This window comes from Neofelis nebulosa, chromosome 4 (genome assembly GCF_028018385.1).
Source record: "Neofelis nebulosa isolate mNeoNeb1 chromosome 4, mNeoNeb1.pri, whole genome shotgun sequence".
Lineage (NCBI taxonomy): Eukaryota > Metazoa > Chordata > Mammalia > Carnivora > Felidae > Neofelis > Neofelis nebulosa.
Window position 1 is genome coordinate 16,861,374 of NC_080785.1, and position 12,712 is coordinate 16,874,085.

A 12,712-nucleotide genomic window follows, 5' to 3' on the forward strand; every position below is an offset into this window, starting at 1 on the left:
AGGGTTGATTTTAAACAGTGATTTTCATTTATTTTTATTTTAAAAATGTATGTTAATTCATTTTTTTGAGAGAAAAAGAGAGAGAGCATGTGTGTGCACACAAGTGGGAGAGGGGCACAGAGAAGGAGAGACAGAATCCCAAGCAGGCTCTGTACCATCAGAGCAGAGCCCGGGAAAGGGCTCAAACCCATGAACTATGAGATCATGACCTGAGCTGAGATCAAAGTCAGACGGTCAACCAACTGTGACACCCAGGTGCCCCTTAAACAGTTCTTTTTAACACATGATGACCTAAAAACTCTTAAGTACAAATATAAATGAAAACATCAGAAGAATCCTAATGTACATACTAGAAAGGGACACCCAGTCGTTAAATGCCGTCTTGATGATCTTTCAGTTCAGAAATGTTCTACGTCTTTTGATTTCTCAACATGCACATCCTTCGCTTTTTGCCAGCATATGAGGAGCTACGTGTTTTGGGTCTGTTCGAAAAAAATGTCAATTCACTGTTCTTGCCACCCCTCAGCCGCCTCTGATGTTAGTACCTTGCAGAATGAAAATATTGCTCGCAGTGCACTGGGGACACATGCAGTGACAGCTAAAGCATAGTGTGGACAGGGGTGGCAGCATTGGCCAGCTGTGGGGACAGTACTGTGGGGCTGCTCAGGGACAGATCCCAGGACCGTGCTGTTTCAGATCCCTCAGCCCTGCTCCTCCTAACACAAAGGCAGGAAAGAACCTTGAGAACTCAGAAATGATTTCACCCAATCTGGATAGTGTTCTTCAGCTGTGGTGGAAAATATGCCAAGTGCTGTTTTGCAATTAATTAAATATAACTGAAGGAGTGCTGGATGAGCCGGTGGAGATGATTTGGGGGAAATGTGATAGCCTAGCAAACATAATCCCTGCTAAGAACCTGAAGCCTGGACCTCCAGAAGGAACAGGTTGCTGGTAAGCGAGAGGCCCCAAGAACAGGTTTGGGCCTGAAGATCCTTTGTATAATTCTGCTTTTATAAGGACAGATACAGATTATTATTCAAGGTCTTTTCTGTCTCCTGCTATTGTAAGTGTATTTGTTTACTCTCTCTCTCTCTCTCTCTCTCTTTCTGTCTCTCTCTCTCTCCCATCCCTTCCTCTTTTGTAGCACCTCTCTGCTTCAGTACAGCTTGGCTTTTCTGTCTTTGATAGTGTGTGAAAGACTTTGTGATTGATGGCAGTCAAAGGTGGGATTGATTTGTGAACTTGAGGTTCAGCGTTAAGCGGAGAAAAAGGAAGAGGGCATTTTGCTTCTAGGAAACTGGACCTTCATAGAGGAAGTGAAGAGGAAGAAAAATAAAGCCTAATCACAGCAGCTAATGTTAATTAAGCATCTCCTATTTGCCAAGCTAAGAAATGTCTACATGGTGTTTAACTGATAACATACCCCTAACAGGCTTGAGAGACAGATGAGAGAACTTGGAGTGACAGAGTCACTTGCTTAAACTCACCCAGCCCATGTATGATGGAGCGGGGTTCACTGAGCTCTGTCTCCCTACACCCTACGTTCTGTTGCCTTTTGGGGAAGCTGCTGTTGAGTAATGTGGCTCTCGGATGAGAAACGCTATTGAGGACTATAAGAAAAGATCCAGACCCTCCTCTGCTAAAAGAACTACTAGCCTACTGGTGGCACTTAAGAGAACTTCATGACACATCTTGGTTATGAAAGGCAGGTGACATTTGATGGCCCTAAGGTTAGGTAATAATGGGTTACTAAACCTACCTGGTTGTATTCAGAAGAAAATATTTGGCTATTGGAAAAAGAAAGTAGAATGTATTTATGCAATTCTTGATCAAGGGAGATAAGTAGCTGCCCATCCCTCTTTTTAAATCATGTTTATCTAATTTTGAGAGAGAGCACGCGAGCCAGGGAAAGGCAGAGAGAGACAGGGCAGAGGATCTGAAACAGCCTCTGTGCTGACAGCAGCAAGTCTGATGTGGGGCTTGAACTCATGAACTGTGAGATCATGACCTGAGCCAAAGTCAGACGCTTAATCAACTGAGCCACCGAGGCACTCTTACATTTATGCAGTTCTTAAATCATTTAATAAGAAAGGGGGAGATCCTTTAATTCAAATCAGTTATACATTTTCCTCCTCTGTTTAGGGCAAGTGTGAGAGAAAAGGAGATGGTGAGAAATCCAGGGGACCTGAGGGCTCCTGCCATTCTGAGGAACTATATCACAGTATGGTGTCGATTCTTGGCAACTTTTTTTGAGAAAACAGGAACAGCTTAAGAAGATTTGAATGAAGGCTGTTATACCGATAAAAGAATTATTAGAAGATACCCCATCAGGGGCACCTGGGTAGCTCAGTCAGTTCAGTGTCCAACTCATGGTTCATGAGATCAAGTCCTGTGTCAGGCTCTGGGCTGGCAGTGCTGGGCTTGCTTGGGGTTTCTCTCTCTCTCTCTCTCTCTCTCTCTCTCTCTCAAAATAAATAAATAAACATTAAAAAATTCTTTAAGAAGATACCCCATCAATTCATGGAAATTACAGGACACTCATTTCAGTTATTTGAAAAGTATTTGTATTTCACACACTGTGGACTGATCCTTCCTATTCCCGTCCATCTTGGTATTAGTGTTCTTCCTGTGATTTAGAATTTTTCTTTGCAGGGTCCTCTTCAGAGGAAGTTATTTTGTTGTGTTTGGTCTTTCCCTTTTCTTTCTCTGCATCCTATCACTATCCCTTCCTAGTCCTTTGCATGGTCTCCAGCACTCTGAGACTCGAGTGGGTTTTCCTTAGATGACTAAGGCACCCATCCTGAGGAGGTGTTGGATGTTTGAGGTACATCAGCAAGCCAGGGGGAAGATGAGCCCACTGCTGGCGGCTTTCTCCCTCCAGCTGCAAGGGGTCTCCCTGTCTTTGGGCTGTGGCCTCAGGCAGGGGTTCTCACATTCTTTTCCAGCCTCTCTCCCGCTGGCCAAGAGGGACCCTTATTCATACATGGCCCCCTGTCAGGAGGGGTGAACTTCTACTCCCTGTTATCAGACAGAAGCCAAACTCCTGGCTTCATCTGCTTGCCATTTTGTGTCTGCTTTGCTTCTGGTCCCTGAGGATTTATTTTTCCTATCGTTGGTGTCTGGAGTGTATTGGGTATCGGAAATGTGAACACATGACATTATCCTAACAAGAAAAGAGAGACCTGTTTCAACTATGCATAAGAAACGAATTTCCAATTTAAATCTACCTGAAAGAAAGTAGACAGATTTGTGAGTACAGTTCATAAGGGGGAGACACAGTGATCATCTCTTAGAAAAGTTGTAAAGAGATTGCCTTCTTTATATGGGATGTTGAGTTGGAATTTCTAGAGTTCCATTGCATTTCTGAGTCTCTAGTTCTCAGGGCTATTTGCATCTGCAATCAGTGACCCCCGATTGTTGGGATTTCTGAGTTTTCATGTCTTGTAGTTTACTAGAGGGATCTGCTTCTACTGTGTGTAGTTTGTGCACAGGTAGCTGAGCAAGAACGGTATCTAGCATAGTCATCAGATCTATTTTAGCATCTGACTCTTTTTCCCCTTACACTTCAATAGCAAGCTTTGTTTGTACTGTGTGTAAGACAACTAAGAAAGTGTTAGGTCAGAACCTAAGAAGTTGTCTGGGAGGGAATTGCCCAGGGAGTGGAGGGATTTTTGGACACTTCTTTAGATCTGGATTTTTAGTTCATCATATTGGGTGAACACGGGGGTATGCCTTTCTAGAAGGTAAGCACAATTTCAGGCTTCTTGATGGACGGTCAAGTTTTACATCCTGGAAGGAATACTGTGGTAGTGAAAGGATTTTAGATGGAGTCAAGAGACCTGATAAGATCATGACATTGACACTCCTAATTATCTAGTCTTGAGCAAATTGCTTGACCTCTTTGCACCTCAGTTAATAAATCTGCAAATTAACTGGATTGGTTTGAGCAATTTCTAAGGTTTCTCCAGCATTCCAGAGATTCCAAAAGTATATGCCTCTGTCTTCAGCATGGTCAGGCCCTGTCCGGAACGGGGTTTGGGTCTTTACTGAAAGGCTCTCTGTCCCAGAGTGGCTAAGAGGTCAGCCTTGGGGTTTAGCATACCTAATTTTGAATGCGATCTGTACTACATAAATGGTATGATATTACCATAGTAATGGTATGATATTACCAAGTTTTGGCCTCCTTATCTATTACATGGAGATGAGACTTCTACCTACCTTACAGAGTCATTTTGAAGTTTAATAATAAGAGAACTTTGCTCAGAAGTCAGCACATGGAAAGCAGTGATTGTCTCTCTCCTTGTTCCTTGTAAGCTCCTTGGGAGCAGGCATCCAGTCTAACTTACCTTGTTCCAGCTCATTCATCTTATTTCAGTTGCTTAGTTCTGTGTTTTATATGTAGTGTGCACTACATATACTGTTAAAGTACTATTAAAAAAAATAAAATAGGACTCATACAAATGTAGAATGAATGCATGTCAAATTTATTTAGTTCTTTGACGAAGAGCTTAGCTCAAATTTATTTAGCTCCTCGCATCCAGCAAGATGATAGAGTTGACTTATTGGAGAAGTAGAGGGAAAGGATTATGTAGTTTATTCTAAAACAATTTTTCTAAATGTGAGATAAAATCGGTTTATGGCCATATGGGGGAATAAAACCATAACCTTTAACATAATCTTCTATTCTCGATCTTTGTGTATCCACAGGACAGAAATATTCCAGTTAGCCTACAGTTATAAAGTTCTTAGGCCTGTAAAATGCCACCTTAGTAGGACTTTGTGAGGATATGCAAGTTTCTTTTTGCCATTTCCAGGTTTTGGGTAATTATTCTAAATAGTTGTAAGACCAAACCTAAAGTATTATTTATCTTAGAAAAAGATTAAATGGGAATATGATTCTAGTATATAAGTATCTATTTTCTTCCTGAACTTATAATAAGTACTAGGACCATGCATAATTATGTTTTCATAATGTTTCATTACAGAGAATATGGGGATCGTTAGGAAAATGCTACTAATTTCTAAGATGGTGTTATGGAGGGTAACCATTTAATTAGTGCTTTCATAGACCATATTAAGGGCTTTATATGCATTTTAGTTTAATCTGTAAACAGTCTTGTGAGGTAGGCATTATCTCCATTTTGAAAATCAGGTAAATAAATCTCAGTGAGGTTAAATAATTTAATCAAGATGATGTAGCGAGTGTGACCAAAATTGAAATTCAGTCTGACTGTAAGTCTTGTATTGTCTCCAATGCCTATATTGTAAACCTCCCCAGATTTTAAACTGGTCTAAATTTGAAGGTAGATCTCAAGTTAAACATACAGATGAGTGGGTCCAGTTTTGCTTATATGACAGCATAAACAAAATGGTCCTTCTCCCTTTAGGGACTCACCATTTTGAAACTGTTTGAGATAAGTGGTCTGTTTCTTGACTACCAGATTAAATCGTACATATTTTAAAGAAAAGTCAAACTATATCATTTGCTTTTTAAAGCTTCCTTCTCTCAGGTTGTCTTTGTAACTTACCTATCTTTCTCATATCTCTTCTGGCCCCCGAAATGTCTGTAGGTGGGCTGGATCCTTTCTATTCTGGATGAACTGCAACTGAGCCCTCAGCCTCCGGTCGGGGTCCTTCCACTGGGAACTGGGAACGACCTGGCTCGAACTCTCAACTGGGGAGGGGTAAGAACTGTTCCCAGGGACCACCCATGCCATCAAGCAGGGGGGTCCCTGAATCCACAGATGTTCTAATGGGAGGGGAATATGCTACTGTTGTCCAAAGAATAAGTTAGAATGGAGAATTAGGGTGCCCCTGCTTCATGGTTTTATCTGGGACCTTCTTCAGTTCAAATTTAGAATCATCTAGAGAAGAAAGTATGGTATAAAAAGTGGGGGTTGGTACACAGGCCTGGGGCTTCTTGAGGTATCCATTGAAAGGTGGTGGGTGGGTTGGCCTCAAGTCTTTATGTAAAACAAGCACACGGACCTGAATTGATCCTGACCCTCAGTCTTGGCCAGAAGAGCAAATCTGGTTCAGATTACAGTCCTTTGTTTAAGAGAGTTACGGGTTTTATTGAGCATTTTGTTTTTCTGCTTGGTGTTATCATGGCTTTGTGAAACAGATAGCCAACTGTCCTTCCCGCCATACAGCCAACTTTAGTTAAGCTTAGTGGAAGAAGTTTACCTGTCACTCACCAGCTCTTTTATTAACATTTTTACAGTGTTAAGATAGTAAGGAGGCACAATATGCTAACATATGCAGCCCCATCAGCTTTTTATCTGCTCATATGAGAGATTGGACTGGGCTCCATGAAAATTCTCTTCAGATATTAGCAGATATGAATTTGACCTTTGGGTGAATTAACCTCCATTAGGTGATAATTCTCTTCAGATATTAGCAGATATGAATTTGGCATTGGGTGAATTGACCTCCTACAGTGAGCATAGTATAAATGATAATAAATTAGTTGCTTCATGTAAATATATTTATCACTGTTGACTCCTCGCATCCAAATCAGAGACTTGACTATCCTTAATAATCATGCTGCCAGTAAATACATGCTCAAGTATTAAGTGGTTGCATAATAGGGCTGTGCCTCAGACAGACTTGCCTTCAGCCATGGAAAGAACGGTGTTCCACTGCAAGGTTAGGGAGGTGAAGTGGAATGTTAATTGAAAAAGTTGTCTCTCATATGCCACCTGGATTCCTTTCCTCCTTTTCCACACATACTTGTCCTATGTGTCTCTCAAATTCCTCTAGTAGGAGACCTGGGGAGTCCTCTTGTCACTCTGATGGAAGCAGCCATCCAGCATGGCCCTCAAATGCCTACCGGTGACTACTGGTTCTTGGTGCTGGCAAAAATTACTAAGCTCAAACCAGTTGAGCAGTATCTCTATGCACGTTACCTGTGACTTTTGTCTTAGATTCTAAGTACTTCAAGGAAAACAGTTTACTTTCCCAGCCTTGCTAATCGCAAAATAAACAGAGCTACAGCAGAAGGGCTCTTGCTTGCATGAAATACCTTTGGCTGTACTGTTCGCTACTCCAGATGGCAGTGGGTATATTCTTTGATTCCTTAGGGCTACACTGATGAACCTGTTTCGAAGATCCTTTGCCAAGTCGAAGACGGGACGATTGTACAGCTGGATCGCTGGAACCTCCACGTGGAAAGAAACCCAGACTTGCCTCCAGAAGAACTTGAAGATGGTGTGTGTAAGGTGAGAGAGCTCTTTCTTCAGCAGAGAGGAATCCTGGAGCATGTGCCTGAGTGACAGGAAATACACTCCTGGCTGGAGAATCATATGCTGATTCCTTCCTATGAGATAACAGGATAATGTTTGAGTTTATGGCCACTGGGGCTAGCAGTCTAACGCTACTCAATGATTCTGCCTCATTGACTTCTAAAGACTGAGATCTCCTACTCCTTGTCTTCCACACCAGAAATACATATATTCATTTTCTGATCTCTCAAGCACTGCATCTCAGAACCTATGGGATGGTGAAAAAATATGGATATTCTGAAGCATTAGGCATATGGTTTTTTGATAGAAAGATAACCTCCTGAGATGTCTTGTCTGATACTAAATATCTCTTACGTTTAGGAAGTATTAACTGAGCCAGTTTCATCACTTGGTTGGGACTTGAAGATGCCTAAATAAATGTTTTGATTTCATATTTTTCCTTCAGTGATGAAGCTTTCATTTCCACCCAAGACAAATGAAGAGACACAGTTGTACACATGTTAGTGCAGAGTTTTGGTGGTAAATTTGGTTCGAAGTTCCCACCTCAATTTCATATAAATTTGACAGGTTGCCAAGTAACCTCTCCCTGCATATTACTTTCCACTTTTCTTCTATGAGAGTGTTTACAAAGTTTTTCATGCATAAGAAACTCCACATGTGTCCATGAAACATGCAGATTATGGGGCCCAGTCTCCATTGATTCTGCTGAAGTAAATGCAGGTTGAAGGATCAGAATCTGTACTTTAAATTTTTAAAAAATTTTTTCTTATTAAATTTTTTAATGTTTATTTTTGACAGAGAGAGAGAGAGAGAGAGAGAGCGAGCAAGGGAGGGTCAGGAGAGAGGGAGACACAGAATCCATAGCAGGCTCCAGGCTCTGTGCTGACAGGGGGGCTCACACTCATGAACCGTGAGATCATGACCTGAGCCCAGGTTGGAAGCTTAACTGACTCAGCCACCCAGGTGCCCCTAAATTTTTTTTAACGTTTACTTATTTTTGAGAGATAGAGAGCATGAGCGGGGAAGGGGCACAGAATCCAAAGTAGGGTCCAGCCTCTGAGTGTCAGCACAGAGCCTGACATGGGGGCTCAAACTCCTGGATTGGAAGATGATGCTGAAGTCAGCTGAGCTGAAGTCAGACGCTTAACTGACTGAGCCACCCAGGTGGCTCTCGGAATCTGTACTTTAAATGACATCTCTGGGGCGCCTGGGTGGCGCAGTCGGTTAAGTGTCCGACTTCAGCCAGGTCACGATCTCGCGGTCCGTGAGTTCGAGCCCCGCGTCAGGCTCTGGGCTGATGGCTCGGAGCCTGGAGCCTGTTTCCGATTCTGTGTCTCCCTCTCTCTCTGCCCCTGCCCCGTTCATGCTTTGTCTCTCTCTGTCCCAAAAATAAATAAAAAACGTTGAAAAAAAAAAAATTTAAATGACATCTCTGCTTTATTGGATTATGCCATTGATTGAGGTCAAGATTGTCTTGGGTATTTCTTTTCTTTTCTTTTCATTTTTCTTTTCTTTTCTTTTCTTTTCTTTCTTTCTTTCTTTCTTTCTTTCTTTCTTTCTTTCTTTCTTTCTTTCTTTCTTTCTTTCTTTCTTTCTTTCTTTCACATTTATTGTCATGGGCATTGCTGCTTTAAAATAAATTGAACCAGCTATCCTTTTGAACCCAACCAAAATCTATTTATTTATCGACACCATGATCCTAACCAATTGTGATAAACACTCAAGTTTCTTATTTGGCTAATATAAGTGAAAATACGTTTTATCTTCTCTTCATGTTTTGTCCCCTAAACCATGATCCAGAAATTATAAGGTTTCTAGTAGATACCATGACTGCTTAGTTGATTTGTATTCATAATGTCACAATGTTGCTTAAACTGCAGGTATCATCTTGGGATATGATACTTTCTAATGTATCCGACCTATAGAAATTGGGTAGAAAATAGCCAAAGTGAAAATAATTGTATGGAAATTTAAGGTCCTTTCTCCACCAATCTTAGAATGCTTAGGCCCTCAAGAGAAATCTCTATTTGCATCTCTTCCTGACAGCTTAAGAAATGGAAAGACTCCTTGGTGCAGCCAGGAAACATTAATCCAGATAATTAAAGGGCTTTGAAAAATTGGATTTTTGAGATGTGTAGAAAATTGAGGCAATTTTTCCTGAAAAATGTGAATAAGAATTTAATAAAAGTCTAAACTGGGGTATTATTTAGGGGATGGTAACCAAATGTTCTCCTGAGTTATCAGTGAATGCTAAGACATGGGTTAGAATTGTAGCCAAGAAAACATAAATGGTAGAGATGAACCTATCTGTGCTTTTGGCAAGATCACCAACCCTTGCTCTCATTACACAGGCTTGGTATTTTGATTAAGTGCAGGAACTGGACATTCTCAAATATGAAGCCAGGAGAATAAGACATGATTTTGGCACTGCTCTGTGTTTATTTTCTCCCCTGTTCTGGAGTCAGTTGTAGCCATTTCTAAGGGGGCTGATTTGACCTCTGAATTGTTACAAGCTCTAACTCGGGACCTCCCATTGGGGTTGGGGTTGGGGAGCCTTCATTCTTTCCTTCCATTGGAGGCCAAGGCAATCTGTTTTTTTTTTTTTTTTCTGCATTAATATCTCTTTCTGTTCCTCTCCCTCTCATTTCATTTATCTCTTAATGGGACAAGGTCCACATTCTAGTCAAACAAAATCTTACTGATCAAGGGATGCATAAAACAGTGCAATAAACTTACTTTTGGGATCTTGAGGGTTAAACACTTATTTCTAACAGAAGACAAGTATATTTCTGTCTGGAGTCTAAACCTGATAATTATCTGGAAACATTATCCAAGCTGAGATAAAATTGCCTCTCTATTTAATTTAACATTTACTTTCCACTCTGAGCTGCCGAAGGAAAAGTGGAAGAACTACAATTTCCTTTCTAGCACTTTCCACATGCTTTTCTGATTGTTCTAACATTGAAGCCTTAAAAGCACACGAATTTTGCACTTTTGATGAAGGATTTTAGTTTGTATTGTCCTCTCCTTTATGGAGCTGGCATTGCTAACAGCCAGGGACCCAGAGGACTCTAGGAAGGCTTGTGTATGTCCCTGCATGTGTATCTACATGTTTCATGATCATATTAAAGATCCAAGGTCTGATAGACTGAATAGAAATCTGGATGATACTGACAAATATGTATACACATGTATATTTCTTTCCCTATAAATCAAGGATAGCTGAATGTTTACCACTGCATAATTGCTTATGACCTATGTCAAAATAGATTTTAAAAAACTAAAGGGTAAGCATATTAAATGTTATTCATTTTAAGTTGCAATATTAATATGGTGAACATAAATTCTCAAAAAAGTATATCCTCTGATTAAGTAGCTTGCACATGATCCTTGCAATTGAATCGACTCTCTAAGTTTGTTTCGTGAATTAATTCTTTTAAAAAAATTTTTTTAGTGTTAAATATTTTTTTAATGTTTATTTATTTTTGAGATAGATAGTGAGCAGGGGAGGAGCAGAGAGAGAGAGGGGGACACAGAATGCAAAGCAGGCTCCAGGCTCTGAGCTGTCAGCACAGAGCTCGATGCAGGGCTCGAGCTCACAGACCGTGAGATCATGACCTGAGCCCAAGTTGGACGCCTAACCAACTGAGCCACCCAGGCACCCCACTTAGTGAATCATTCTTTGTAACTTAAAAAAATTTTTTTTTACTGTTTATTTATTTTTGAGAGAGAGAGAGACAGAGCATGAGCAAGGGAAGGGCAGAGAGAGAGACACACACAGAATCTGAAGCAGGCTCCAGGCTCCGAGCTGTCAGCACAGAGCCTGATGCGGGGCTCGAACTCACAAACTGTGAGATCATGACCTGAGCTGAAGTCGGATGCTTAATCAACTGAGTCACCCAGGCGCCCCGATTCTTTGTAACTATTGTACATGTGTTTCCCTGAGCTGAATTTGGCTCTCTTACTAATATCTGCAAGACCAGTTCTCATTTAATAATTTGTATTTGTGTCACTTGTTTCCTATCCTATTTAAAATCCTTGGGAGTGTTATTTGATTTGAGCTTTCGCTAATGAATTCAAAAATCTGTGTTCTTTCTACACAAAACCTTGTCCCTCGGGTTACGGCTTCTCTCTCTCCCAGGGATTGCTCCAGAGACAGGTGCCTGGCATCAGGCTTTCCTTGACTCTGTCTGGTTATACACCACTTCACCTCTACTTTGTTCATCATTGCAGCTTCCTCTGAATGTTTTCAATAATTACTTCAGCCTTGGATTTGATGCCCACGTCACACTGGAGTTCCATGAATCCAGAGGTGAGGACAACGTCCCATTTCCATCTCCCAGGGAGGAAGTTTCCAGCAGGTGTTTTGCATGTTCCCTTCTGTTTGCATATCACCTAAGTGTTGACAGTGGGCTTCAGTGTTGCTTCATTTTAACTTTCATGGCAACCCTGGGAGCTAGCGAGATAGGAGCTTCTTTCAAATAGGTCCCTGAGACCCACTTATTTAGAGTCTCAAAGATGGTAAAGGACGGCACTAGGTGTACGTTCCAGGTCTCGGACTACTAATTTTAAAGTTTGACTAGAAACTTTGAAGTTAGTGAACTACTAGGAAGTGATGAAGATTCTTTCACTAGAGTCATTAGGATCTTCACAGCTTCTGGAAACACCAGTTGTTAAAGTCCAACACTTCATATAAACCAGGGCCATTGAAATCTGGTAGCAAAAACATTCAAGTCCTCTCTGTGTGCGTAAGAGAGACAAAAGGCATTTTAGAACAATAGGGGAAACTGATAGGTGGTTTGGGTTGAAAGAAATGGTATGGTGGTGATTTGATTGGTTGCAGAGGTGCGGGGAATACCCATCGGATGAGAAAGAGGAGTGAATGAGACCCAGTAGTAGTTTCAAGGGCTAAAAGAGATGGGGTCACAATTAGGGAACAAAACCACTTTTGAAAGAGATAAGATGAAATAATGTCAAGGAGTTAAACACTTCGTAAAAAGATTTCTCATGCCATTCAGAGCTGGGAAAGTTTAGGATTTGAGCTTATGTTTTGAATCTCCTATCTTCTGTGCTCATGCTCACTCAGTGTCTCTTCATCTCTCTCTTAAAATCTCTTCTTAGTAGTATAATCTGTACATCTGTGTCTTTGCCTGGATCTATGTCTGTACCTAGTCCCTTGTGAATATGTTAATATATAACCAAAACAGTGCCTCGCTACAGGTTAGTATAAGTGCGTTGTGAGATAAAAGGCATAAATGAGAGGATTATTTTACTTCTTTTTCTCCAGATTCTTCAAGAGCAGAAGTGGTTTTAACTCCTAGCATTTGAAATACAGAGACCTTAAGGCTAGAATTCAAATGTTCGGATTCTAGTATTAACACAGAGAAAATTCTGATAACACTCTTAGGCACTAAAGGTCAAGAGTGAAGTTGTGGGATTAAGGGTGTTACAATGCAAAATCTAAGTGA

The 12,712-nt window shown here is 40.9% G+C and overlaps 1 protein-coding gene across 12 annotated transcripts in view; it reads left to right on the plus strand.

Annotated features, from left to right (window-relative positions):
• The window catches only part of DGKI (diacylglycerol kinase iota), a 452,201-nt gene that overhangs the window by 249,330 nt on the left and 190,159 nt on the right, over nucleotides 1–12,712 (plus strand). For all 12 annotated transcript variants that reach the window (XM_058724155.1, XM_058724161.1, XM_058724154.1 and 9 more), the window contains 3 exons: nucleotides 5,571–5,684; nucleotides 7,083–7,220; nucleotides 11,478–11,556. In XM_058724155.1, the coding sequence (XP_058580138.1) occupies nucleotides 5,571–5,684; nucleotides 7,083–7,220; nucleotides 11,478–11,556 (331 nt within the window). The remainder of the gene's footprint in view (nucleotides 1–5,570; nucleotides 5,685–7,082; nucleotides 7,221–11,477; nucleotides 11,557–12,712) is intronic.